This window comes from Plectropomus leopardus, chromosome 9 (genome assembly GCF_008729295.1).
Source record: "Plectropomus leopardus isolate mb chromosome 9, YSFRI_Pleo_2.0, whole genome shotgun sequence".
NCBI classification, from domain to species: Eukaryota; Metazoa; Chordata; class Actinopteri; order Perciformes; family Serranidae; genus Plectropomus; species Plectropomus leopardus.
Genome location: NC_056471.1, coordinates 6511698 through 6538048, shown reverse-complemented (window position 1 = coordinate 6538048; position 26351 = coordinate 6511698). Strand labels below are relative to the sequence as shown.

Sequence of the window (26351 nt, the reverse complement as noted above, 5' to 3'; positions counted from 1 at the left end):
GTTTAGTCAAATTAAACATTTGCACTGAAGATTTGTAAAAAGTATCCCTCCCGTACGGATTCGGTAAATGTCGCCCCTACGGAGAGCGAAAGGGTTCAGTTTGTACTGTCGTTGATCTTTGTAATCACGGATATATATATATATATATATATATGGCCTCATAAATAACCAGACAGATCAAATGACATATCTAAAAGCGTTTTTCCCATAAATACAGCCCTCATGAAGGCAAAAAGACATGGCATCTCACAGCTCTTTTGATGATTTTTAATTACAGTTTTTACAAAACAAATCTGAAATGACAGTAAAAACAGTTATAGCAAGTCCACATTCAAATGTACTTTCATTAACTTAAAACCATAAACATTCAAAAGGATGTCATTTAGTCAATGTCATTTTTAAATGAATAGTTTCACCCTACGACAGCATGATGAAATAACTTAAGAAAACAGATGCCTTCAACAACTCTTTCCCCTTATGTTAACATCATAAATAAATTAAAACATTGAAACCATTTCCCTTTTCCCTTTCTATTCTTTAGCACCAAAATCCCTTGTTTACAGTTTGCTTTGTTTACATGACCTTTAAGATGGCTTACTCAGCTGGTTCCCGGTGTCCTAACTGGACCCAAGCTTATTTCATTACAAGATTTAAGGACCTGAAAGAATCTCGGTAACCATTGTAGATTTCAACTTTCTACAGAACAAACTTGAAAATCTTAGTTAAAATAACATTTGACAAAAACACTCTCATCAAAGACCTGAAACTTTATATTATAGCGTGGAGCTGTTTGGGTTGCAGTGATCAATATGGCTCCTGATCCAACATTTGTCCCTCAGTAAACCCGTTTTAGTGGTACACGTCTTGAAGTTAAAATTGTGTGTGTGTGTGTGTGTGTGTGTGTATGACGTACTGTGTGGTTCTCGACACTAAAGTCCTGAGATGTCAAAGCTGCACTTTAATAGTTTCCCTTTAAAACACCCTTAATGGTGACGCTATCACAAAAAAGCTGATTAGAATCAAAACATAATTGCAGAATTTGTACTGTACATAGAATATTTTATCATAGACACGTTTATTTTAAGAATAAAATCTACTCTAGACCTTAAGAGGTCTTGTATTCTCTACCGTAGCTCCTATAGGTCATCAATTTTGTTCTAAATGCTCTGATTTAAATTTCCGTTAAACGCTACATCCGGTCCTGTTCCTGTTGTTTGTCGTGTTACTGACCATAAGGACCAAACAGGCTGATGACAGGACCTCTTCATTTGCTCCGCCATGTGTGCTTTACCATTTCTCTTTCTCTAAAAACACACTTTGTTAGAACTTAAGTGTCTGTTATTCCATTTTGCTCCCTGTCTCTCCTTTTACAGCTTGATCCCAGCGTACAGCTCCTCTATCTGAGATCTAAAGTGTTGCCGCAGTTCGGTCCTCTTGGCCTTCAGTGTTGGAGTGAGCAGGCCGTTCTCGATCGAGAACAGCTCGGTGTGGACGTAGATGGCCTTCACCTAAAGGACACACATGTCGGCAGGCTGTTAGCACCTTTGGAAGAACAGTTGAAAGTCTACAGAGACAGCTGATGTAAAGTATACTTCAAACCTTGACTGAATTATTACGTGCGAGTGTTTTTACCTGCTCAAACGACTTGAGGCCTCCTTCCTTGCCCAGTCGCACCATGTCCTCCAAGATGGCTGCCTTGACTTCCTGAACAGACAGGAAGGAGACATGCCTCAGAATAATGATGTCAAAAGCTCTTTCAATTAATACTTGGTCCATGGGCATTTTCTACTAATCAATGTTAGTTTAAGCTTCTACTTTCTCATTCAAGGCAACACATCGCATCACATTGATTTCAGCCTTCAATATCACAGTCATAACAGTTGGGGATAACAAAAGAATTAACTCCTGATCTCAAATAACAGCATTAAAAAACTACCTGCAAGCACAGTGGTTCCTAGCCTCTGTAATCATGTTACTTTCACGTAAAGGAAAAAAAATCTTACAAAAGCAATGTAGTCTAAATTTTTAGTTTCTCATTCAAGGCATAAACAATATGTACAGAAGCAGAGAACAGCCGAGCTTGCCATTATTCTTGTCATTACGTCAAGATCACAAGTAAATTATTTTGTTATCTCCTGATAACCATGCGTGTGTTCTTTTGATAAAAGGTTATTTTAGTTTGATTCTAGATAAAACAAAATTCTGATTACTGATTCTGATGAGATCAACGACTTGTTTTCTTGAGATCAAAGGATAAGTAAAAAGAACTCGAAAATGAGTATCTAGTTAATTTGCTCACACTTGATTTTAGCTCCCAAAATCACTGTCATAATGGTCAGGGATAACAAAATAATTAATTCTTGATCTTGAGATAACGGCATTAAAAAAAAGAATATGCAAGCACAGCTATTCTCGCCTTCCGTTATCATCTTACTTCTATTAAAGAAAAAAAAAGAACAGAAACAGTTTAGTCAGAGTACTTATTTCTCATTCAAGGCGATTTTTACAATTATGTACGTAAGTAGAGAATGGCCATGCTTGCACATATATTTTTTCTAATTGCTATAATCTTCAGATCAAAACATAATTTTTTTTGTTATCTTAAGGTTAAAATGCTTGTGTTCTCTGGATGGCGATTTAATTTATGTTGATTTTCGATAAAACAATAGGTCTAATTTCAAGATGACGATCATTTGTCTTGAAAAACGGACTTGTTTTCTTGAGGTAACACATGTATCGCATTAGTGTCTCTGGCTGATGTTCCCCAACAGCTCTATCAGATGACCTGAAGTACCCCTGTATCAATGTCACCTATCATGGTGCAAATGTGGTCTTTTGAATGTATTTAAAAACTGGTGTTATTTAACTAATAATTAGATAAAAGTTAATATTTTCACACAGAAACATAGCGATCCATGATTTGTCTTATTTCAGTAGATTATTACTCTGCTTGATAAACACTTTTCACACACTCCGCAACAATCGTTCAGGTGTTACAACTGCTTCAGTTTTGGTGGGAGGCTCGTCTGGCGCTGGTATTTCATTTCATATCATGACAATAAATATATTTGAGTTTGAATTCCACCGTTTACTGTAACCAAAGTCTGTAAAGTATTACCGCTTTGCCACATAGTTCCTGATAGCTGCCCTCCAGTCCCAGGGTCCTCTTGGCCCAGCCAGACAGGAAGTCAGGGTCAGGAACCACCACTGCTACCAGACACGCCTGGAGACAAACACAAAGCATACAGGTTAAATACAGCAGGAAGGAAACAACAAATCCCACTGAGAGTAGGGCTGGGCGATAAATCAGATTTAATTGCCCAAGAAGGTTTTGGCTTCCAACAATTCTGGAAACATGATAATCGAGATAAACGATTATTGTGCCGCATTCCGTTTTGCAATGATGCTCTTGTTTTGTCTTGTGTTGTGAATCCAGCGCACTCCTTCTTCTCCTTTTGTACCATGTTTACATTTACAGAATATATTATTCATTCATGCCCAGCATTTTTTAATTATATTGGAATTGAAGTCTCTTATAACATAATTTCATCAGGCAGGCATGGAGGGAGAGATGGATCACATGAAGAAGAAGAAACTGAACGTGATAGCTAACAAAACGTCTCAAACACACACACACACACACACACACACACACAATATGTCGACAGCTACATAAAGTGAATTTGCCGCTGTGTCGCATAACATGGACATTATCCACGGAAAAGTACTGTAAAAATTCCATTACACAGAACAAAATTCCACAACATTTCTAAAACTTTCAATAGTTTTTACTAATTTCATGACTTTTCCAGGCCTGCAGAATGTGTTTGTGAAATTCCACTACTTTTCCTGGTTTTCGACGACCATGGGAACCCCGTTTGAGTCAATGAGAAATTGTGTTAATTATGTTTACAACACTGAGAATGATAATTCTGATCATGATTATTGCCCTAAATGAGAAGCCCTAACTGAGACACTGAAGTTTTGAAAAAAGGATCAGAGGTCAGAAGAAGCATATTAGGTACGCTGATTTGTACCATGTTGAGCAGGATTGATCCCCCTCTCCACTCATCCGCTGCTCAACTTTTTACACTGGTTATGTTGTTCTGGACCACAGTATACTTGAGTCATCATCTATGTGACATTTTTTTTGTGCTACAGTGAAGAAAATGTGGTGCAGACGGACACTGCTGCCCAGAGGACCATCATGAGTGGGGACCGGCGAGGCAAAGCTCTGCCGCTGGCCAGAGAGGAGCAGCTGATGTTGTGATGCTGAGCTGCCTCTTGCTGGGTTTGTTTGCATTAGGCTATGCTGCTGTCTGATCCAAGATTTTAACCCTATTAACCCTTAGGGCCCACTTTCATATTGCACACACTTGTATTGCTCTGCGCATAGTAGTAAAAATTACAAATTCAAAGGCAAAAGCCTAGAATGACACCCAGAAATAATATAATGCATGTTTTTATATTTTGATGGCTGTGGGATCAAACATTGCAGTTTGAATGGGGTTTTTTTGTAATGGTGCATTTTTTTGCAGTTTTGTTTACACTGTGTATTTGATTTGTGTGCCATGTGCAAGAACACTGCCAAATTATCACAAAATGAAGAATGAAAAGTGCGTAAAATGCATCAAACAGTCCCTATGGGTTAAATTAAGACACTTTTAATAACTCATTGTAGCAAACTAGAAGAGTAAGAGGTAACCGACTTGCAGCAGCAGTCTACCTATATGTTTTTGTACAGTTGGTGCGCTTGGTGTGTAAAATACCGGAGTACAAATGAACGGATTTGAGTACAGATCAGCGTACTGTGGCCAAGTATGGAACACAGTGTTCACACTGATCCAACAAACTGGACTTTGGGGCCAAGAACACTTTGATCTGCACCTGAGACCCTGATGTGAAAGCCCTAAAAATCTGTAAGCCTAGCATTCTACTCAATTAGAGCTTAAGAGGGAATAATACACCACACACATCTACGACAGAAACACACACACTCTAAATTTCCTCCACCTACCTGCAGACTGTCTCCATGCACAAAGACCTGTGCCACTGCATCGCACCTAATGTAGATATTCTCGATCTTCTCAGGAGCAATGTACTCCCCCTGCGCCAGCTTAAAGATGTGCTTCTTTCTGTCCATGATCTTCAGTGTGCCATTCTGTCAAAACACAATATTACATTTTATACAACAAGCTGTAAGAAGTACAGAATTTTATGAGAAGTAAAATGTAACAAACTTTGTTTGAAAGAAATGGCAGTCAAGTTGGCACGAACAAAGTGAGGTGGATAAAAAAATGTGATGTTAAATTCAACCAATAAATGAACCTACAGGAAGCCATTTTCCAATGTCTCCAGTGTGAAGCCATCCATCTGCATCGATAGCCTCCGCAGTCCTCTCAGGGTCCTTCAGATAGCCCTGGAACACGTTGGGACCCTTCACACACACCTGAAAAAACACACATATGTATGAATGATGTGCACCATCATAACATGTATAAAAGGCAAAGTGTCTTTGTGTTTTACCTCTCCTTCTCCGTTCACAGCCAGGTAGTTCATCTCAGGCACATCTACCAATTTGATTGTGTTACAGGGCAGAGGAGCGCCAACATGACCTGCAGACATTAAGTCAGGTTTATTTCTTGCAAGGCTGAGTTTTAGTCAGTTCATATCTTACAAGGTTAAGCTACATGCTGTAAGTTAAAAGAAAAAGTTATGTAAAGCAGCTTTGCTTATCTTTACCTGCATTCCATTCACCGGGCATGGTCATGGTGCATCCAGCAGTACACTCCGTCTGTCCATAGCCTTCATAGAACTGAGACAGAGAACAAAAAACTATGGTTAGAATTATTATATTATACATTATATATGCTACTACAAGCATAAGTTGATGCAATGTAAAATGTGGAAGCAGAGGAGTTTGGAAAAGGAAATGATTACAGTGTTTCTTCACATCACCTGCTGTCATGCTTTGCAGGATTCCAGGGAAGGCAATAATAAGAGACAGGATTAATATGTGAGACTTAAGTCATCTTGTGCATGTTTGTGTTACCTGACAGCCCATTGCAGCTCTGATGAAGGTGAGGACAGTAGGAGAGATGGGAGCAGCACCGGTTAGTATGAGACGCACGCGACCTCCAAGGCTGGCCTGTAGATGGCAGCACATCAAAAGTCATCATCATCAGTCACCTCTATAACGAATTCATGTAAAAGAAAAATCCCTCAACCAGATCTAAAAATCCTAAAATGCCACATAATGTGTATGTCCTTCATGCTTGAACCCTTTAAATTGCTTTTAGTAAAGGCTGTTGTTCATTATTTATTGTGTGCTCTCTGGATATTAATACATTACTTCTGTAAAAAGGCATTTGAAACTCTTTACACGCTTTACACAGTATTTTATTTTCAGTTAGCCACTAAATATTCAAATTAAGACTGCATTGTAAATACAACTACTTTTCAAGGACCTGCTAACCCACTGTTTATTTAAGAAACATTACTCTAAAATATTATGGACACCTACGGGAATTTTAAGTCCCCAATTAACCGAGCCTGCATGTCTTTGGGCTGTGGGGGGGGGGGGGGGGGGGGGGGGGGGGGGGGCACCAGAGAACCTAGAGAAAAGTCACACTAACATGGGAAGTAACTCCACACAGAAAGGCCCCAGCTGGCTGGCAGGTTTAAACCCACAACGCTCTTGTTGTGAGGCGAGAGTGCTAACCACTACAAAACCACTGAGCACGTTATGCCAAAAAAAAGAAAAAAAAGTCTATCGAATTAATTTGATTTATCAACCAGCCCAAGTGCAAAATATCCCTGAACATGTCACACTTAAGTATACAGTGACATATTAGGAGTTTCAAAGGGACCTATTATGATTTTCCCAATTTTCTGTCATTTATATAATGTTAAAAATGGCCAAATTTTAAAATAAGGAGGTAAACTTATATAAAAGTGATCCTTGAGAGCAAAAAGCCCTGGCTTCAGACCATTCTGAATACTCTATTTCCAACATGTTTTCTTCTACTGTGGATACAAGCTGATCCCGCCTCATGACAGATTTCTTTATATGGTCATCTGCTCCAGGCACACTATTGCAAGTGTTTGCATTACATTACACTGCTACATGTAGCTTCATGCTAACATCACGGAAACATGTAATCTTGGTGCTGATGTATTTATTTTCTCCTCAATTTTGGATTTTATTCCTGCTGGAACATGTCTGGTTGTGTTTAGAAGATTCATATTGGTGATGTTTAACAGCAGAAAGTGCCGCTATACTCTTTAAGAGTCATTCCTTGTCTTTGCCCTGCTCTGTCTCTGACTAGCTTGTCCTGACATCCTCACCATAACCCCAACCAATCTCACTCTGGCCTAAAGCTATCACGTGGGTGTTCCACCGCAAACGGTGTGAGGAAAATGAAGTGTTTTTTGAACATTAAAACTTGTAAACATATTTGGGCCAATAGGTCCCCTTCAACTGTTCTGGTTCTGCGTACCTGGACCTTCTGGAAGATGAGTCGATCCCAGATACTGTCTCTCCTCATGATGCCTTTCTTCATCTCTGCCTCCTTCCTACGGTAGGCAAAATTCAGCAGCCAGCGCTTCAAAGTGGTGTTGGCCTGCCCCAAAATCTACAAAGACACACAAACCAAGGCTCACCATAACTACTAGGAGCATTACATGCTTTCATGGTGACATCTTAAACATTCACAAGCTCTTAAGTAACACTGGCTTAAAATGTTAATATGAGCAAGGTCAGAGATTCAGAAGCATGTGCACTGCCATAACTCTAAGCTAACACTCCTTTTTATAAGGCTATCGCTATCATCATCATCATCATCATCATCATCATCATCATGCGCACATACCTTATCATACATTCTGTTTAGCAGTCGGGGTACCACAGGGAACACAGTAGGCCTCAGCGTGTTCAGGTCGTCTGAAAGCAGACGGATATCTCCCTGGAAAAAGCCGATCTTGGCTCCCTGAACAATCATCAGTGCCTGTCAGCAATACCAGAAAGTGACAGAGGGGAAAGTTTGAAACCTCAGCAAGTTGGCTTGATTTCTTTCAAAAACAAGGAAAGAAGGCAATGAGCAACTTAATGAGAAATGCCCCCAGTATCAGCTAGATATGTGTAAAAAGTTACAAAAACAATAAAGTGAAAATAATCACACACAAAAAAAAGAAAAGTACAGAAACCCACACACATGGAAACGGCTTAAAAAAGGTGCTAAAATAAAGTTACAAAAATAAAAAAAAAATAATAATAACAACATTCTGGATATATTCCCTTTGTTTTATGATTTTTTTCTCTCTCTTATTTGAAAAGCTAATTTTCAGGTAATTCTCTCTTTAAAAATTTGTTCAGGTTTCAAAGGTTTAAATGATTGTGAAAGGTGTCTGAACAGAGCACAAGAAAACTGATGTCGATTCAGGTATCAAAGGGTTAAAAGAGGTCACCATAACCATTAATAAGCGAGGTTAACACACCAGGATTATAGGACTATCAATCTGTGTTTAACAAAGGGAAACTATGGGAACTAAGGGAACATACATTACCTGTACTAGCCTCTCAAACATATGAGCCAAGGGCAGGAAGGAAATATGGACATCACTGGGAGACATTGGACAGGAGACCTAAAACGGGTGCATACACAGACAGGAATACAAACACACAGACAGGGACACACAGTTGTACAAACACACATCAATGGACATGACCCAGACAGACAGACAGGGGGACACACAGACAGGAAGGGAAAGCTATCAGTGTTGTTTGTACCTCCACCATCCTCTCAAACATGTGAGCCAGAGGCAGAAAAGACAGCATGACATCATCTGAGGTGGTCTGAATGTAAGACTGGAGAGAAGAGGATGAAGTTTATCAAAGCCCCTTATTTTACAAACAAATACTGATACTGTGTCACTTTGACAATTAAAAAAATAACTAAAAAACAAAATAAAACCATTTTTGATATCAGCAGTGATCGGCATGTTGGCTGATTCCCATGTTTCATTTTGAGGCCAATATCTCTCAATACCGATGAAATGCCGATATTATTGTGCATCCCTAATACGTCATAATTTTATTCTATTGGACATTAATGTAATTCGTTTTTTGAGGTCACATTAAACTCTGAACACCAAATTCTAATCAGTTCATCCTTGAGTCTAAGTGGACGTGTGCGCCAAATTTAAAGAAATTCACTCAGGGCCTTCTGGAGATATTGCATTTACAAGAGTGAGACAATGACCAGCACACCTTGTCCTTGACCTTTGACAACCAAAATCGAATCTGTTCATCCTCGAATCAAACAGGATGTTGGTGCTGAATTTGAAGAAATTCTATTTTCTTGACCTATTGCATTCACGTTCCAAAGAAAACGTGCATTTATGATGACCAATCTGAGTTCCTCCTTTCTTAGATTCACATTTTAATTTCTGGTTTCTCCTTCAAAATTTAAGTATATCAGTTACAGCTATAAAAGACAGTGTGATTCATTTTTCACACGTTCTTGTCTAGTGTCCCTGTATTAAGTTAGTTATCTCTTGTTTAATATCATGTTTGATTGTTCATTTTAAAAAAATGTCCAGAAAGGCAGAGAAGGAAACCTACTTTTACTAGATTTAAATTTTAAAAATTGTTGTATTACTATAGAGCCCTTCCCTCCCAAAAGGTGATATTTCTATATTTTGTTCCTACAAGATAACAATACCCTGTGCACACAAAATAAAAGCATCACCTTTCAGGACTTTAGGCTCTCCGCATATTACAAACGCTAAAGTCTTCTTTTCACTTTTCACTATAACTTTTGCAGTTCAAGTGTTTGATCAACACCTCACCTCTGTCAGTTTGATGAAGGCTGAGCAGTTCGACACAATATTCTTATGCGTTAACATAGCTCCCTTTGGGTTTCCTGAAAGAACAAACACGCAAAGCACAAATATGCACCTTTAGAGATAACTGTACATTTGGTATATATTTCTGATACTCATGGAAATTTTATTGGGTACAATTCACTCTCTCTGTGTGTGTGTGTGTGTGTGTGTGTGTGTGTTTGTGTTTGTGTTTGTGTGCGCATGTGTGTTTATGTGTGTGTGTGTGCATCACCTGTTGTTCCACTGGTGAAGCAGATGAGAGCCAGGTCGTCAGGTTGTGGAGGCTGCAGGGATTTCAGTGCCATGGTCAAACAGTGCCACAAAACACACAACATCACATTATTTATGTGTTGACTGTTAACAGGTAATTTACAGGGCAGTGTGCACTTACCACTGGTTGGCGATGGTTGGACTTCCCGATTGCCTGAGCAATAAGAAAAGCACGTTAATGAAGCCTTTATGAGGAGGATAAAGTGACAGAGAAAATGACAAGAACACATGTACTAAAGAAAATCTAAAAATGAAAAAAAATGAATAAAGACAACACAAGAAAACTAGCAAGTAAAGAAAACAAGAAATATAAACTGAAATTATATCAGACAATTTAAAAAAGAAAGTAAGCACAAGGTGGCAAAGCAAAAAACACTACAGCAAGGTAAAAATAAAAAAATTAACAATGCAAAGAGAAAGAAAAAAACAAGTAATAAAACCAAAAACAAGAACGAAAATGAAGGGTTAGAGCAAAATAACCAAAGAACAAAAGCCAAAATTGTTGAGCAAACAACAATTCAAAAGATTTCCAAATTAATTACAAAAAAATACACAAAAATCCCTGAATATACAAAAGAAGGCACTGAAAGTACGCCTTTATGTCTGTGCCATATTTAAAGAGATCCCTTCAAGGTGTTGAGATATCAGGAGAGTGAAAGTGAGATGGACGCAAGGTCACAGTGATCTTGACCTTTGACCACCAAAATCTGTAGTTTATCACAGAGACTAACAGAGCCAAATTAGAAAAAACATTCTCGGGCTGTTTTTGCGATATTTTGTTCATGAGAATGGGACAGACAGATGGACGGAGAACCTAATACGTGGTAACAAAAGCTGCCTGCTGACCTCCATCTCCTGCAGGCTGAGGATGTGGATTCCAGCCTGTTGCCCCCTGCTGACCAGCTCGTCACTGGGGGTCTCCATGAGCACGATGGTTTTCACAGAGTGTTCCCTGTCCTTAACACAGTTCAGCACCAGGTTGACTTTATCCACCACGTCGCACACTATCGTCGAGATGGAAGCTGCAGAAACATCGTGCAGACAGACTGAGTCACATACAGTTCTTTACTAGCAGCAGCACTGACTTATAAGGACATTAAAGTGTATGTATTGATGCTGTCATGGTTTACCTTTGTCTATAATGTATTGGATGGCTTCTGTTCCCAGTGTGTCATACAGAGGGACTGACACCAGAGAATAGGTGTAACACGCCAGCTCACTAATGGTCCACTACACACACACCCACACACAAACAAACAAATAAGCATTACAGGGTAATCCCTTTACACAGAAATGAAATTGAAAAAATCACTGAAGATACAAAAAAGGCTGCGGAACTGAAAGAACTGCTTTATGTTTAAAATTTGAAATTTACCTCAAAGCATTAAGCTTTTGGCTTTTTTGCTGTGTTTTCTCTCTCTTGATTTACAGGCTCTTTTACAGATCCCCTACATGTATCAGCCAGACATGCCATATGCTAATGTTATTTTCAGAATAATACCCAGAAATATGAGTTTTACTACACGTCTAACTGCAGTTTCTGTAAGGAAAAATGTTTTAGGGTCTATAAGTTTTTATCATGGGCAAATATCTGTTAAAGAATGGATAAGAGTAAAGTGTCAGTGTTCCAGGAATATAAGAACCACTTGATGTGACATTATGAACTATAGTGATGTCAAAAAAAATATTTCTGGTGCAAACTAAAAACAGTTCATATTAATGGATTTGTGATCCCTATTATTATTCTTTGCCTTACTTCTACAATGAGTATAGTCCTGCTTTGAGGTCTGGAATTGCAGGTCTCATAATGCTTTGAAGAATGTCCACAGAAAGTATGATTCCATGGGTTCAGTGATATACACTGTACCCCATATCTTGAGACCTGCTTCTTTTGACCTTTTTTGGCAAACTGGCACAAAAAGGTATGCTTAATTAGCTTTCTGGAGTTCCTGTCTGCAATGAACCCATGGATGTACAAACAGCCATTTTTGGAGTATTTGAATACTAAATAATAATGTTCTAAATTTCTAGAGTTCTCTGATTTCTAAACAGGTTATTTGGCATTTATTCACAGTTGGCATCGTGAAAAATAATATCCTTGGAAAAGCTAAGTTATCAGTCAGAGACTGAGTGAGTGTGATTTTGATGCAAATTGGACACACAGTCATCAGGCCTTATAGGTAAAGGGTGCGTGTATGGGTACCTCAGGTCTGTTCTGAGAGAAGATGCCAATGTGTGGGTCAGTGGTCTTGGAGTGTCCTTTGTGAAGAAATGCTGAACCCAGATTCTCTGTGCGCTCCATTACCTAACACAAACATACACAAACATCAATAAACAAACACACAAGCTGAGCTTTTTTTTACCTTATTATAATAATACTATGTGTTCTCTCAGGTGGTACTGGATGATTTCATTAATATTTCACCAACAGTGTTGAATCTGAATTTGTTTTACTATCAGTGACAGACAACTAATTTTAAATGTCTAACAGCCACTTTAAAGTCACCAAAACTTCATTTAAAATCTGTATAGAAATTTTTAAGGAATATTATACATAGCTGAAAATCATGTACAGTCAAACTAAGCGAATGCAACTGCTAAGATTACCTCCATTAATGGCATTAACCGCCATTATGTCTGTAACACACAACCTGAATTAGCAGACAATCAAGTTCAATTATCAAGTAAAGCCTCTTTATTTTGTTTGTTTGACAACCTCTTGCTTTACATCAAAACAACAGAGACTTGGTTATTAAGGCAACATGTTACCGATAGTTGATTTAAATATTACCTTGTTACTTTTGCAGTCCTGCTGTATTAAAGAACACAACCTCTGGAGCCTAAATGACAGTAATGAGAGCTATAATCTAATAAACTCACACTTAAAGAAGGAGTTAATCAATTTCATATTGCTGCTCCATGAAGTTGAGGGACTCACCCAGGACATTTTTTGAATGGTCACAATCTATGCAGCAGAGGCCGAGATATCCTGACTTTTACTGCCTAGTGTGTATCAAACTACACAAACACTGGATCCTAGACTTTCCTTAATCCACCTCAGTAGCATTTTTTCCAGAAGACTCTCTGGTTCATAAATGCCCATCACTTTTAAACTTCACAATCCTAGCTTGTAATGCAGGACTTTAGTTATAAATATGTAGATTCTCAGCTCAAGCTTAGATAACCTTGATGATATCATCAGGGACATTTTTCAGACTTGGCCTAACTTCTTCAGAGCCAACAAACACATCAGACAACTTTTATACTGGCTTAGATAGTCAAGTTAACTAAAATTTATGTGTTAAACTGTTGTAATGTCCCTTTAGTTCCAGTGCACGTGACATGTAATTCATTAAAAAAGCTACTTCAGAAATTAAACCCAAACACATGCAGGTTGTATTTGCCCCACAATGTCATTCACTTTTCACAAGTTTGTGATGCCTGCACCTTTTAGCTTTACTGCAGTCAAACCGGAGGCTACAATGTTTTTATAGGGTGAGCTGCTCATGGCTACTCTTACCTCTCTGTAGGACATCCATTCATAGGGCTGTTTTGGTTTCCTGGAGCCCAGACAAGGACCATTATCTAGAGGATAAAAGGAGAGCGGCAGAGGGAGGGAATAAAACATGACATGATGTTTAAACCCATGAATGAGGAAAGGCTGGTGTACCTTGTGGTCAACACCAAGGCTGACAGGCTCTTGAGTTACTCAGAATAAAAAATATACACACTCAGATGATATAATAAAGTGTTTGTGACTCACCAGAGATTCGAACACCTCTGAGGAAGAACTCGTACATTGTTTTGGCATCATCGTAGAAATATGTGATGGGACCATCACCGCTCTGCAGAGCTGATTGGCGTGCCAACTCTCCGCCCTGATAAAAGAAACAAACTTGGGTTATGAAACATATGACTGATACTTGAGTAATGCCAAACTCAGTTTCAGTCTCTTGACTCTTGGGCAGACATTTCATTTACAAACATACTGTAAAATGTGCTGAGAAATAATGCTGAAACATCAAAAACCTTGATTTTTTTAAAATGTAGTCCACATGTGTGCTTTATCGGGTTTAGGGGTCTACAGTTATGAAGACATATTTCATGCTGTTTTGTCTTTTACTTATGTTTTGCCACATGTCAAAATGTGTATTGATAACTAACAGATATATATATATTAATGCAATAATGTAGTACTGGCTGTTACAAAAACAAAAGGGAGCTACTTTCACATAAAAAATGAAATACATTTAGTTCAGAAGTTTAGCAGTGATTTACTCAAGTTTAAGACCTTAAAAACCATGCCATAAATCCCAAATAGATATATTCAGTTGCTGAACAACTCAAGATTAAGAGCTAGAACCTGTTTAACTGCACAGACATCATGTGTCTGACTTTGTGCAGCTAAATGGAACGAACAAAACCATTCTTCTTGATCACATGCACAGACACACGCACACACACTTTGTGCATTCCTGTTGGCCTACAATTCATTAGTGATGTTATTACAGTGTATTTAGGTGTTCCCTAACGTCTGCTCTTTTCAACTGCCACCTGTGTAGGTCTCTCCATCTATGCTCCTCTTACTGTCATGTGACCTGTTGTTTTGCACCTGTGCTAGAAAGCAACTTAAAGGGACGTTTCTGACTGTTTGAAGTATGGTTGTGTGGGTTACTCACAATAGTCAGTTTATTACATAAAAAAGTTACCTAAAACAGTCCCACCTTAAAAAAAAACTGCATTATAAGAACTGTACGCTATCCTGAGAGTGTTTTCTCCACTTTACTTTCTCATCAGACAGCCCATTTTGACAGCGAAGCTCTTGATGGCTTCAGCTTATCAAGGCTGCCAAATTCCACTGACAAAAAACATTTTAGCTCGCTGAACACAGGAGCTGCTGGTCTACTGCTGCTTCAATCAGTTAGTTTGTGTTATTGTGTGACTTTGGTGAATCTAAACTTACCATTTGAAACGTCAAAGTCACACAATAACGAAAACAAACTAAGTGATTGAGGCAGCGGTAGTCCAGCAGCTCCTGCGCTCTCCAATGTTAAATCACTGTTTCCCTCAATGGAGTCTGGTTTTAAAGAGAGAGAGAGAGAAAACGGCCTCATTTTCTTGTTGGAAATTGCTGTCTGATATCAAGTTAAAGCAGTAGAAACATTCTCAATGTAGGATAGACTTAAATAGATATTGATTTGTTTAGGTGGGATGGGTTTTTTGTGATTAAATGATATTTTGCTGCTGACCGCTCCACAGCAGTAGATTGCTTAACTTCCATGTTGGACTCCAACCTGCTCCTCTTCGGGCATGTCAACGGCAAACTACTGCTTGTAATATGCTGTCTATGCATAAGTGCCCCATAAAACTTCTTTTCAAAATATCCCAACTATCCCTTTAAGCTGGCATCTCAGAATAGAGATGCACTTATCAAGTTAGCTTTGCCTTATTTGTGAGTAAAACAACACTTAACATCCTGTGTAATCAGCTAACTAAGCATGGGCTGTGACAAAACGGGGTCTTGGCCTGCTTTTGCCCTTGAATTGGGTTGAAAAACTGAATCTAGAGGCTAGTCTAGTTACTACTGTACCAGTTTGTAGACGTTTCCTCAGGGCTTTTGACTGTTTCGACTGGTGTGTAATTAGAGTGCCTTTATGAAAAAAGGGTGGGGCCAACAGTGAAATGAGGTGATGAAGTCAAGTCACACACATGAACAGTCGATCTGTTGAGGTCATGGTTGCTACTGTGGGTATGCAGTTGTTGCTTAATCAAGTGATGCGTGCACATTAGTACAGTACTTAACTTCAGTATTTGAGTATCTGTACTTAACTTAAGTTTTTGGTTTTTTTTTTAATTTATTCTTTTGACTACATTTAACTGTCAAATATTGTTCTATTGATTCCACTACATTTCTATGAAGGCTTTCGCTACTCATTACATTTACTTTGAAGCCAGGAATAGATTTTTTTTCTTTTCTAAAATGTAAAATCCGTAAACTCTGATTATGCATTTCTGAGAGGTTGTTTGTCACAGTGGTGTTTCTGTACCTCTACCTCGTGCATATGCTGTCAGGAGACAGGTAGAGAGGAGAGGTCATCAAGGAAGAGTTGTTAATTCAAAGAATTTTAGTAAGATTCTTCTATCTAGTTGAGTTGAGTTTTAACAGTGAAAAATCTACAGGTGTATAACAGGGATGTTAAGCTTGCTTTTTTTAATTTATAAAAAAAATGAAAATGACAGTGGTGGTCCTTTTGTTATGTTAGGTATTTTAAAAGAATGTACTCTGCTACTTTAACTCAAGTAATAATTTGAGTAAGCAACTTTTACTTATACTGGAGTTATATCTGACCAGCAGTATCTTTACTCAAGTAATAGATATATATATAGATCTATACTTTGTCCACCACAGCAGGTGCCCATAGTGAAGGTGTCTGTAACTGTTGTTACAGTAAAAGGTAGCAGGAAAGTGAGATTAATCATGTATGTGACGCTGCATGAATCAACATAATTATTCTGCTTTGGTTCTGGCAACATCTCAAGTTTCATAAGAGTTTACATTCTGTTCATTCTATCAGCAACAGCATGACTACAGTGTGTGGAATTAAACATGCTGAGACCTGCACATTATCACCTTATCAGTAACTATTGCTGCTGTTTTAAAGTCTGTTTATCTTAACCTGCGACCTTTTTAGATACTTGACTCAGACAGAGAGACCATCAACTCACCGGGATCTCAATTGACTGCATGCGGTAGTCGCAGAGCGGTGGGAGGGCTTTGGGCCGTGTTGCCAGGTAGTATGTTGTCGCAGCAGCCACTGCACCCATGCTGACCAACATGGGGGCGGAGAGACCCCTGAAATACTGTCTGAGATCATCCAGATCTAGCAACCTCAGCTTCTGCAGGAACTCCTGGCTCAGCATGATGCTAATGATGAACTAAAAGGCGAGTGTGTGGAATGCGTACCAGTTATTGTGTGTGTGATATGGAAAGTGACAGATGAATGACGGGTTGGTTGTGTTTGATAAAACGGTGCAGCTTCTGTTAACCCTGAGCTGAGATTAAGAGTGTGTGTTACTGAAAGGAGTGTGTGTATAGTGAAGCTGATCAGGCCGGGACCTAGAAAGAGGAAAAGGAGATAGGTCATTCATTTGGTTACATTTAAAAAGTTAACACTCCAAGTATTTCTGATTCGGAATTTTTAGAGGTTTGTTTCTTTTAGCCACCAAGAAAACACATCTGTCATTTTGGGTTTGTTTATACTGTGATGAGTTACATCTTCCCTGCTTATTAAGAGCATACGTGCAGTTGTATCCCGAGACTTCAGAAATGGGACAAAGTTGTTGCAAGTCATAAGTATGTCTCAAGTATTTGCACTCCAGTCTCAAGTCCCAAATCATATATATATATATATATATATATATATATATATATATTATATAAACCCCATCTGTTTCTGCAAACCAGGAGCACGTTGACCTCCAGCCACTGTATGTAATAGACCGACTATACATAAGTATGTCATACAGCACTGATAAACTGTTGGAGCTAGATTAAAAGCCAGAGGATCACCAAAGCTACTAAAATTTACCCTCAATGAAACATGCATGTTTGTGGAAAATTTCACACGAAACCATCAATGATTTACTAGAACAAATCCACCAGTGTCAATCTGATGGTGGCAGTGGTTGTTGAGATATTTCATTCAGGAACAAAGTGGTGGACGAATTGACCCACCAGCTACCTTTACCTGCTGACACTTTACATATCCATCTTTTAGAAATTTGTTGCTAACCCAATACAATGGATAGACACAGTTAATACTGGAATCACACTCCAGAGAAGAAAAAGTGCCCAAATTAGAATTCTGGAGCCCCAATCAAAGTTAAAAGTATTAAAAAAGAAAACCATATCCATGGGTCTTGTTTTTTACAGTTTAAGGACTCAAAAGCCCCTTTTACACTGCCTGTTCAAGGTGGGAACATCATGCCGTAATTCCGCTTCATCGCTCTGGACAATCACTGAATGGGGTGACAGAGTTGTCTCACCTCCAAGTCAGCATCAGAGATAGTAACAGCACCAAATCAAGGTCTGTGTAAATGAGACAGCCAGCAGGACAAGACAATGGGACATGAGTGACATTTTTGATGCATGTCATGTTTGAGACCCACTGCGGGGATTTTAAAAGCAATTAGCATCAGTTAACAGCTAACTCAAAAAGGAAGAAGAGCAGCCGAAAACGTAGGAAAATTGGGAAAACAATGAGGCTTGGGAGCTTCATACCCTCCAAGCAGACAAAGTGATCAGCCACCATATAACAGGGACGGTAAATGATTGTTATTGACATGTTATTCCAGAGTGGGTTTTTTTTTCTTTCATTAAATCCCTGCAGACACACGTTATATGTCACCCTAGAGGCAGACATTGTTGTGTTAGACGCATGTCCGTCACGCCTCTTTTGGTTCTACGATGCCAGTATGCTGTCTAAAATCACACACTGGACCGTCACAATGCCGTCATGGATCGGTTCTGTGTAAAAATGCAAAGGAGACATGAAGAAGAGACTTTGTAGCAGACCTATAGCGCCATCCCTGTGCAAAAAGGGCCTAACATTCAGCTAATCTGCTGCATCAGGACTCTGTGGGTTGTATTTGATGCAAATATTGCTAAATTTTGTGGGTTAAAGAAGGTGACATCGCTTTTCTCAAAGTGAAATCTGTTGTGCAAAATAATCAAGTAACTTTGACAGAACCTCTTGTGTTCATGTACGACTCCACCTGTCACTGTAAGAAGCCAGTTTAGGGGAAAAAATGTTTGCAGGGCCTTTCAGTTGTGGACAGTTAAAGGAACCAGCTTTGGACACATAGTGCAAGCAAGGGCTTTATTTTTAAACTAAATTTGTGCCCCTTGTAGGTTAATGTGTTACACCTTTAAAATTCCACATTGACATGGACAGATTCCACATTTTGGGCAGGTGTGGGAGCCGCAACAAGCCTGATCTTGATTGGTGGAATGCAGTTTATGTTTACATTGGCTAACTGCTTTTAGTTCTGAGTTCAAGCAGTAAAACAGGACTTTGTGTACCAATACATTACTGCTTTTTTTCATTCCTTAACATTCCTTCCTTTTCATTCCTTTAATTCCTTAAAGAAAGCATTTGTACAGATAAACTCAACCACCAGCAAAACTGTGTCTCTACAGTCTACTGCCAAGTACAGAGACCTCAGCTGACTTGTGCTGCTGCGCTTTTATAGAATAATAACAGGGGCTCATATTGCAGTATAATTAGATCTTATATCATATATTCAACAGATTCTCTGAGGACAAGTTCAGTGGGTGTCTTGTTCCCATGGTGTGTGTTTCTGTTAAGCAGCTGGGGAATGAGACTCTGAGTGTTGTGAACACACTGACGAGGTGACAGACGGGAGGAGGTGTTTAAGAATAAACAGATTAGAAACAGAGTCTGAGGTCTTTAGGGGACAGAGACAGCGACAGTCCACCTCGGTGTGAACCCTGAGGACGAAGACAGCGACCTTAGGCCCAGATTATAAATTAACAATACAAACTGAGGCACAACACAGTGATCACATCAAGACCAAGTTGTACTGATGAACTTAACTTTGACACCAAAGCTTAGAAAATCAAATCAGTCATCCATAAGTGAGGGAGTGCTACTCTGCGTCTGTCATTCTTCAATTTGTTGACCTGAATATTCACTGATGATGAACGTTTGCATGCAAAAGGCAGAAAGAGTCAATTCACATAAATCTTCTTGGTTTATTTATTTTTTTTATTAAATTGTTAACAATGATATATAGCTTCTTAAAGAGAGAACTCTAATTGATCTAATGTTGCACAGCCTAATGCAACATCTGTGCCACTGTTACTTTTTTAATAAATTTTTTAAGCAATCTTTTCTATCCCAACATAATCTAGTCATTGGAATATACAGTAGAGTAAACCCACTTCCTCCTCAGCAACCTACCGAGTATACCAAGTAGTACACCCACCTCATCAACTACCACTACACCACTGGTTTGCATTTTGTTCAGTTGACTGGGGTTGCAACAGTACAAGATTTTTTGGGTACGACAGTCAGGGCTGGAAATTAGCACCAGCCACCAGCCAAATGCTGGTAAAATATGCAAGTGGCTTCTAGATTTGCTTCACCCAGCCAAAAAAACAAAACAAAAAAACAATAGCAGTCTATTGAGTGGCTAATAGATTTTGGAATCTACCAGCAGCCACATTGGTAGGTAGACAACAAAGTTGATTTCCAACCCTGATGACAAAGAACATATTGCAGTTTCATAGTATGGTCTTACACATTTATTATTGTTATTAACAGTACCAATGGTCCTTAAAAGACATTAAAATATAAGAATTTTTTTGGGTTAAACAAACACTTAATTTCTAAAACTGATATCTGAAACCATTTTTTTCAAAACTGTGCAAATATGTCAAAGCTCTCCCTTTAGAAAATTACTAAAACAAGGGCCAGATTCTTTGTTCGTTGTAGTTTTTTCAAGCAAGCAAATGTAAGCAAATGTACACTGAATGACCAATTTTCATATCATGATATGCCTTGAAACTGGCATACCGCTGCACCATTGGTGAAATAAGTAACTGTCATTATGTTTTAAATAAATTCTATATTAATTATTGCCATATGGTTGTTCTATCACATGTAATACCATGTAGTCTATCTTTTTAAAGAAGATTTTTTTAAAAAAGGGCATAAAACCCTATATTCTACTGGATCTTTTAGATCTTTAAGAATCAAGACCCAATAGACTATCAATGGCATAACCTTCAGTAATAGAAAAAAAGTTCCAATCCAAAATTCAAACAAATCTTGACCTTTAAATTAAAATTCTGATGGAATTGTCAACTGGAGAATCTCTGAGTATGTTTTATAATGTACTCTTGACAGAAGGTCAGTGTAAACTAACATTTAAGGCCCACTCCTGAAAAAAACACATAAACAAACAAAAAGAGCATGATATTTGAATTACAAAACAATATCCTGATACAAACTTTTGGCCATACCGCCATATAGGCTAGCACTTTGGCATAGATTTCAATAACTGCACACAGAAAGATGACAAGATCACCAAAGAGCTATGTCTATATGCCAGTGTACTGTTCTATTTCTTTTTGAATTTCTACCCCACTGACCTGTAACAGAGAGCAGCCACGTCACACAGTGGCTTTCTTATTTCAGCTGCACATCCAAGAACCCTGGGAATGCTGTTGTTTCTGCTGCTACAGCAACCGGCACTCTGCTCTCACAAAGAGGAAGGAACAGATATACTGCTGGCACCAAACACTCACGCTGCTTCTGTGGATGTGTAACCTCAACTAATCTACCAATCAAAGGTCAGACCGGCACCAGGGAGGGCTCTGACTGGCTGGTTGTTGCGAGACAGTCAGTGTGATTAAAGACTTGATGTAAAAAAATCAGTGAACTGAAGACAAGATCAATGAGATAGTAAAAGTTGGGGAACCAAATCATTGTGAGTTATGGAACTTTCTGACTGCTGGTACAAGCACAATAAAATACATCACATATTTAACACCGCAACACTCCACTGAGCATCCGTGCACTTTGGTTATTTTACTCGTCTGTATCCTCTGATTCTATTAGACATGAACAGGCTTGCCGAACTGGGTGTCTTGCAAAAGCTAACAAGTTCAAGCAGTTGCTTGGTGCCCTCACCTTTCTCCCAGTGACCTCTGACCCCTGTGTGGGCAGCCGAGATGATTAGACAGAGTGAGACAAACGCTGATCAAAGGGAAAAACTACAGAACAGAGAGGAAGCTGCCCTGTTGACTCATTAAGTCACGGCACATACTGTTGTTTCTTCCATATTGCATCTATGCTTCATTAATTAATTGACTCATCCATAAAAATGTGCCCAAATACTGAAAAATGCATATTATAATTACCTAAATCGCAAGGTAGCATCTTCATATTGCTTGTTTTGTCTGAGCCACACATCCAAACCCAAAGATATTCAGTTAATTGTCACATATGACCAAAATGCAGCAAATCTTAACAATAGAGAAGCTGGAACTGGTGACTTTTACAGGATTTGCTTGAGAAATTATTTAAACAATTCATCTATTATCCAAAAAAAGTTGCAGACTTATTTTCTATCAATCTGTAATCCAACTTATTTGTTTTAGCTCTAAATACACATGCATTTACAATGATGTAGAATTAAGATTTTGTTTGGGACCTTGTGGAAAACTGGAAATTTTGAACGTAGATATATTTCCCTTTTGATACAACACTATCACCAGATATGAACTTTTGTTTCAGGTATGAAACTATGGTGTGATATAAATAACATAACTCAATCAGTCAGTGGATCTGCTGAGTGAGCAAGTGAGTGAGGGCTTAAGGAAAAGAAAAGGATTACTTTTCCTGTTGCATTTGCTCTATAAATGATTGCATTATCAAACAGGTAACAGGGGAAATGATCCTTTCTTTTGTATCTTGATTGTTGACTAATTACATATTTTTTGTGTCACTTGAACAATGGTCAGAGTTAACTCTGAGCTTATGTCAATACTTGCTCAGTGCTGTGGTATTACTGTATGCCAATACCATCATGCCAATGAGGAACATTTTTTGGATTAAAACAACAAAGGGGATGACTGCATAATGGTGAAAGTAACGAAGTACATTTACTCAAGTATTGTACTTTAAGACAATTCTAAAGTACTTGAGTAACTTGAGTATTTCCATTCCATACTACTTTACACTTCTTTTTAGGCCTGTCTCAATAATTATGTCTCCTCCACTACATTTATTTGGACTTCATAAACTGGACTAAACAGTCCAAGTGCTGTAAGTAGTTTTAACTAGCTCCACTTCACATCAGTAAAATGCTGTTTACACATTAATGCATCACTATAGCCAATCTATTGATGTCACATATTACATGATAATATATCACTTACTGGTAGTAGTATTTAATACTTTAAGTACATTTTGCTGCCATTACTTCTGTGCTTTCACTGCTGTATGATTTTGAATGCATATCTTTCACTAATGTTAGGGTATTAATACTTCAGTAAATGTTCTGAATACTTCCTCTGTCAGTGAAGCTTCATTAGAATCAGCAAATACCAAAATCAGTAATGCACTTTGAATTTTTTTTTTTTTTTTTTAAAAAGACAAATAGATATTTTTCAGCAACTCCATGTTACAACACACAAATCCATGGTATGCACACTATGGTGTGAACTAGAGGTCAAAAAAGCTTGAACCCCATCATTTCCCTCATGTTGGAAGACAGGTCTTATATTGCTGCAACACTTCAAGTAAAATACTATACTGCTACTGCATAATCTACAGTACTGTGCAAAGGTCCAGGCCACCTTAAACTTTGATATGTATGATACTGATCATACATATTTATTTTTCAGCAGTCTCTTTACCAAAATACAAATGGCAAATATTTAGTGTGACCTCCATTAACTCAGCATGTCTTGAACTCTCTTGGGCAGACTATTAGATTTACAATGCTAATCTTCTGGTGTATTTACATCAGGTTGCAATCAAAGCATGTCCAAAGCTCAATATTGATTGTTTGAGTTACATTTTGTTCTGGTTGTACAAATCCATGTTTCACATTGGATACTTACGTCAGTCTGAAGAAGACACTTTGTTCTGACGTTTTTGGTGTTTTATTGTAGAAGTGAAAAAAGTGTCAGCATTAAAAAACTATTTATTCTTTTTTTTAATGTAGATTTTCACTTGACTTTCTAAATAAGACAAATTATTTGATGTCGAAAGTTTCAGTTTTGATTAAACAGTTGCTAAAGGCATTTAAACAAAGATTTATGTTGGAGTTTGTTTTATTCCAAATTACTGTAAATGCATATCGGTTGCAAATATTGGTTATCAGTAGACAAGAAATCTTTTGTGGCCTAAGACTTCAGCACAAAAACAGATGTTTACTTGTAGATGCATGATTTTCTGCATTTCTGTGGTTTGTCAGAAGCACTTGGCATGCTTTATTTAAGCGGTTAGTGCATCACCACCCCGGCCTGAGTGCACCGGTGTCCATAACGAGCGCCACCAAGGAGAGCTAAAGGGGGGCACGAAAGAGTATACCAAGGAACCAATGAAAGAAGGGTGGGTTGATGGAGCCGGCCAATCAGAGACAAGTCACCTTTCACCTCAAAACCTGCACTGTGCCTCTAGACCCTAGCAGTCATGTTTACAGTCTCTGTCCACCTGCCTCATGTTTCCTGTGCATACCGCTTTCTCTGCAGAATATTATTTTATCTGTACAGCATTAATGCAAACCACAAAATACACACGAACACAAGCGGACGTTAATCTAAAATCTCTTTAACGATGGACTTTAAACTTAATCTCACTTGACTGGACATTGATCACTCTTGTCCTCATTTAACTCTCGGGAGACATATCTCCCCCCTTTACTCCAGCCTAACCCTCTGACAGCAAAGGCTGGAGCGTAACGTCAAATATGAACCGTTACAACACCAAACTGCAGAGAAAGTGAAGTTAATGGCAAACTCAATTGAAGTTTTCCGAAAAGTTGAAACAATTCATACAGAATAAATCAACATATTGAAGCCACTGTGACGTACAGCCAGTCACCTCGCGTAGCCTCCATCAACTAAATGTCAACTATAACTGGTTTGCTCCGCGGTGTCGCCTTTCTTAGTGAAAGAAGACCATTGGAAACATTCATAAAGTGGGTAAAATGTGTAACGTTGAATGAAACGCATACGACAAAACTTACGAGACAACTGCGTAAGCTTTTCTGTCACAGTTATGCACGTTTTCCCATTAACCATCTATGATTTATCTGCCACATCTTTGCTTAGAGCTCGAGCGGATCTAACGTGCATCATTTTCTCACGCTTACGTCATGTTATTACACTTTATTGCTAAGCATACGGTATAGCAAACTACTAAACTAACTATTTATTGGGTTAAAATCAATAAAACAACAATATCGAGCTTGTTTAAAGTACTTTCCCACCTGTTAGCAGCAGATCTTTCTGTCTTCTTGCTCTTGACCACGCGCACCTAATTTTAGTGTTAAGAAAAATTACAACTTCCGAACTAAAGTTTCAAAATAAAATTCGTTCTTTATACACAACTTCCTGAGGCGTACACTTTTAAAGAGCACAACTTTAAGAAAGCATAAGTGTATTAAATATAATATAATTTAATATTTATTTTTGATGTTTAACTAAATACAACTGCGGTCTTTCAGGATTGTCTTATGATGGTTTAACAATTTTAGTATTTCCTTTGCATTACATTTTGAAAGCAGAATTGCCTTATTTCCGGTCATCTAATGGAGCGCATGAATGAGGCGATGGTAGTACTTAGTGAAAGGCTTGGCTTTGTTCCAGCCCTCACTGACCATGCATTGACTGCTTCATTGTGGTCAAAATTCAATTATAGCTCAAACTAAAAACCATACATGTTTTTCATCAATCTGGACTCATCATGAGGGCATGCCACGATGCAACATTTGTTGTACTGTCAACAAAGTAAGGACACAATTATAAATCTGGTCTGCAGTTTCAATGGCAAGGTCTCACAACTCGTCAGTCCAGCCAGTGTGGTTGGTGCTTCCGCATAGTGGAGCGCACTAGTTGTTTTTGTCCTGTCTCTGTTTGGAGTAACGTCGCACCTGGAATGACCTGAGCACATTTCTGCTTTATCGCTTGAGGCACAGTCCCCCTTTGCTTCAATGTGCACCTTTTTAGCTCCATCTGCTGGCAGAATGGGAGACTTAAATCCCCAAATCTTAATTTTGATAAGAATAAGATAAGAAACAATTCTGCAATGATGAATGACCGATCGTTCACATAAAAACAATGAAAACTACTTCATTACTCACTGTGCAATAATGTATTCATTTCCGTCATATGTACATTTTAATAACAAGGGTTACCAACAGTGCAGTAAATTAAGATTAATCTCCCTATGTTCGTCAAATAGTTGGTTGTTTTAAAGTTTTAAACAATACTAAATGTTTTTAAACTCACTGGAAGTGTTACACTCACATTTGAATATGACTGTTATTAATGTTTTAATCTTTGTTTTCCTATAAATTCATTCTGATGTCAACTGGACTGCTGGTAAATAATTGTGACAGCTGAAACTGATTAAATTTAAAGGTTAGTGCTGTGAGTG

General features: G+C 38.3%; 1 protein-coding gene across 3 annotated transcripts; it reads right to left on the bottom strand.

Moving 5' to 3' along the window:
* Nucleotides 1–265: 265 nt before the first annotated feature.
* Nucleotides 266–25246, bottom strand: LOC121947904 (long-chain-fatty-acid--CoA ligase 1-like). 3 transcript variants are annotated; one of them, XM_042493088.1, is made up of 21 exons: nucleotides 25183–25246; nucleotides 16882–17272; nucleotides 13919–14033; nucleotides 13676–13740; nucleotides 12359–12460; nucleotides 11286–11385; nucleotides 11002–11177; nucleotides 10277–10309; nucleotides 10118–10169; nucleotides 9850–9923; nucleotides 8566–8643; nucleotides 7872–8006; nucleotides 7500–7634; nucleotides 6053–6148; nucleotides 5743–5815; nucleotides 5527–5615; nucleotides 5333–5449; nucleotides 5018–5161; nucleotides 3119–3223; nucleotides 1633–1704; nucleotides 267–1508 (listed from the first exon to the last, which is right to left on the bottom strand). In XM_042493088.1, exons 2-21 carry the CDS (start codon nucleotides 17074–17076, stop codon nucleotides 1368–1370), a joined length of 2097 nt encoding a protein of 698 aa, XP_042349022.1. In that variant the 5' UTR covers nucleotides 17077–17272; nucleotides 25183–25246; the 3' UTR covers nucleotides 267–1367. The 3 variants fall into 3 exon arrangements, with proteins under 3 accessions (XP_042349023.1, XP_042349022.1, XP_042349021.1); XM_042493087.1 differs by lacking the exon at nucleotides 25183–25246 and adding an exon at nucleotides 21332–21433; XM_042493089.1 differs by lacking the exon at nucleotides 25183–25246 and having other exon boundaries at nucleotides 266–1508; nucleotides 16882–17085.
* Between the last annotated feature and the right edge of the window lie 1105 nt (nucleotides 25247–26351).

Excerpts from the sequence above, each read along its gene's own strand:
- LOC121947904 (XM_042493088.1), bottom strand. The coding sequence starts at position 17,076 with ATGCTGAGCCAGGAGTTCCTGCAGAAGCTGAGGTTGCTAGATCTGGAT. Across the intron at positions 6,149-7,499 it reads TCATCTTCCAGAAGGTCCAG|GCCAGCCTTGGAGGTCGCGT; the intron begins GTACGCAGAACC and ends TGCCATCTACAG. Across the intron at positions 5,162-5,332 it reads ACATTGGAAAATGGCTTCCT|AATGGCACACTGAAGATCAT; the intron begins GTAGGTTCATTT and ends GTGTTTTGACAG.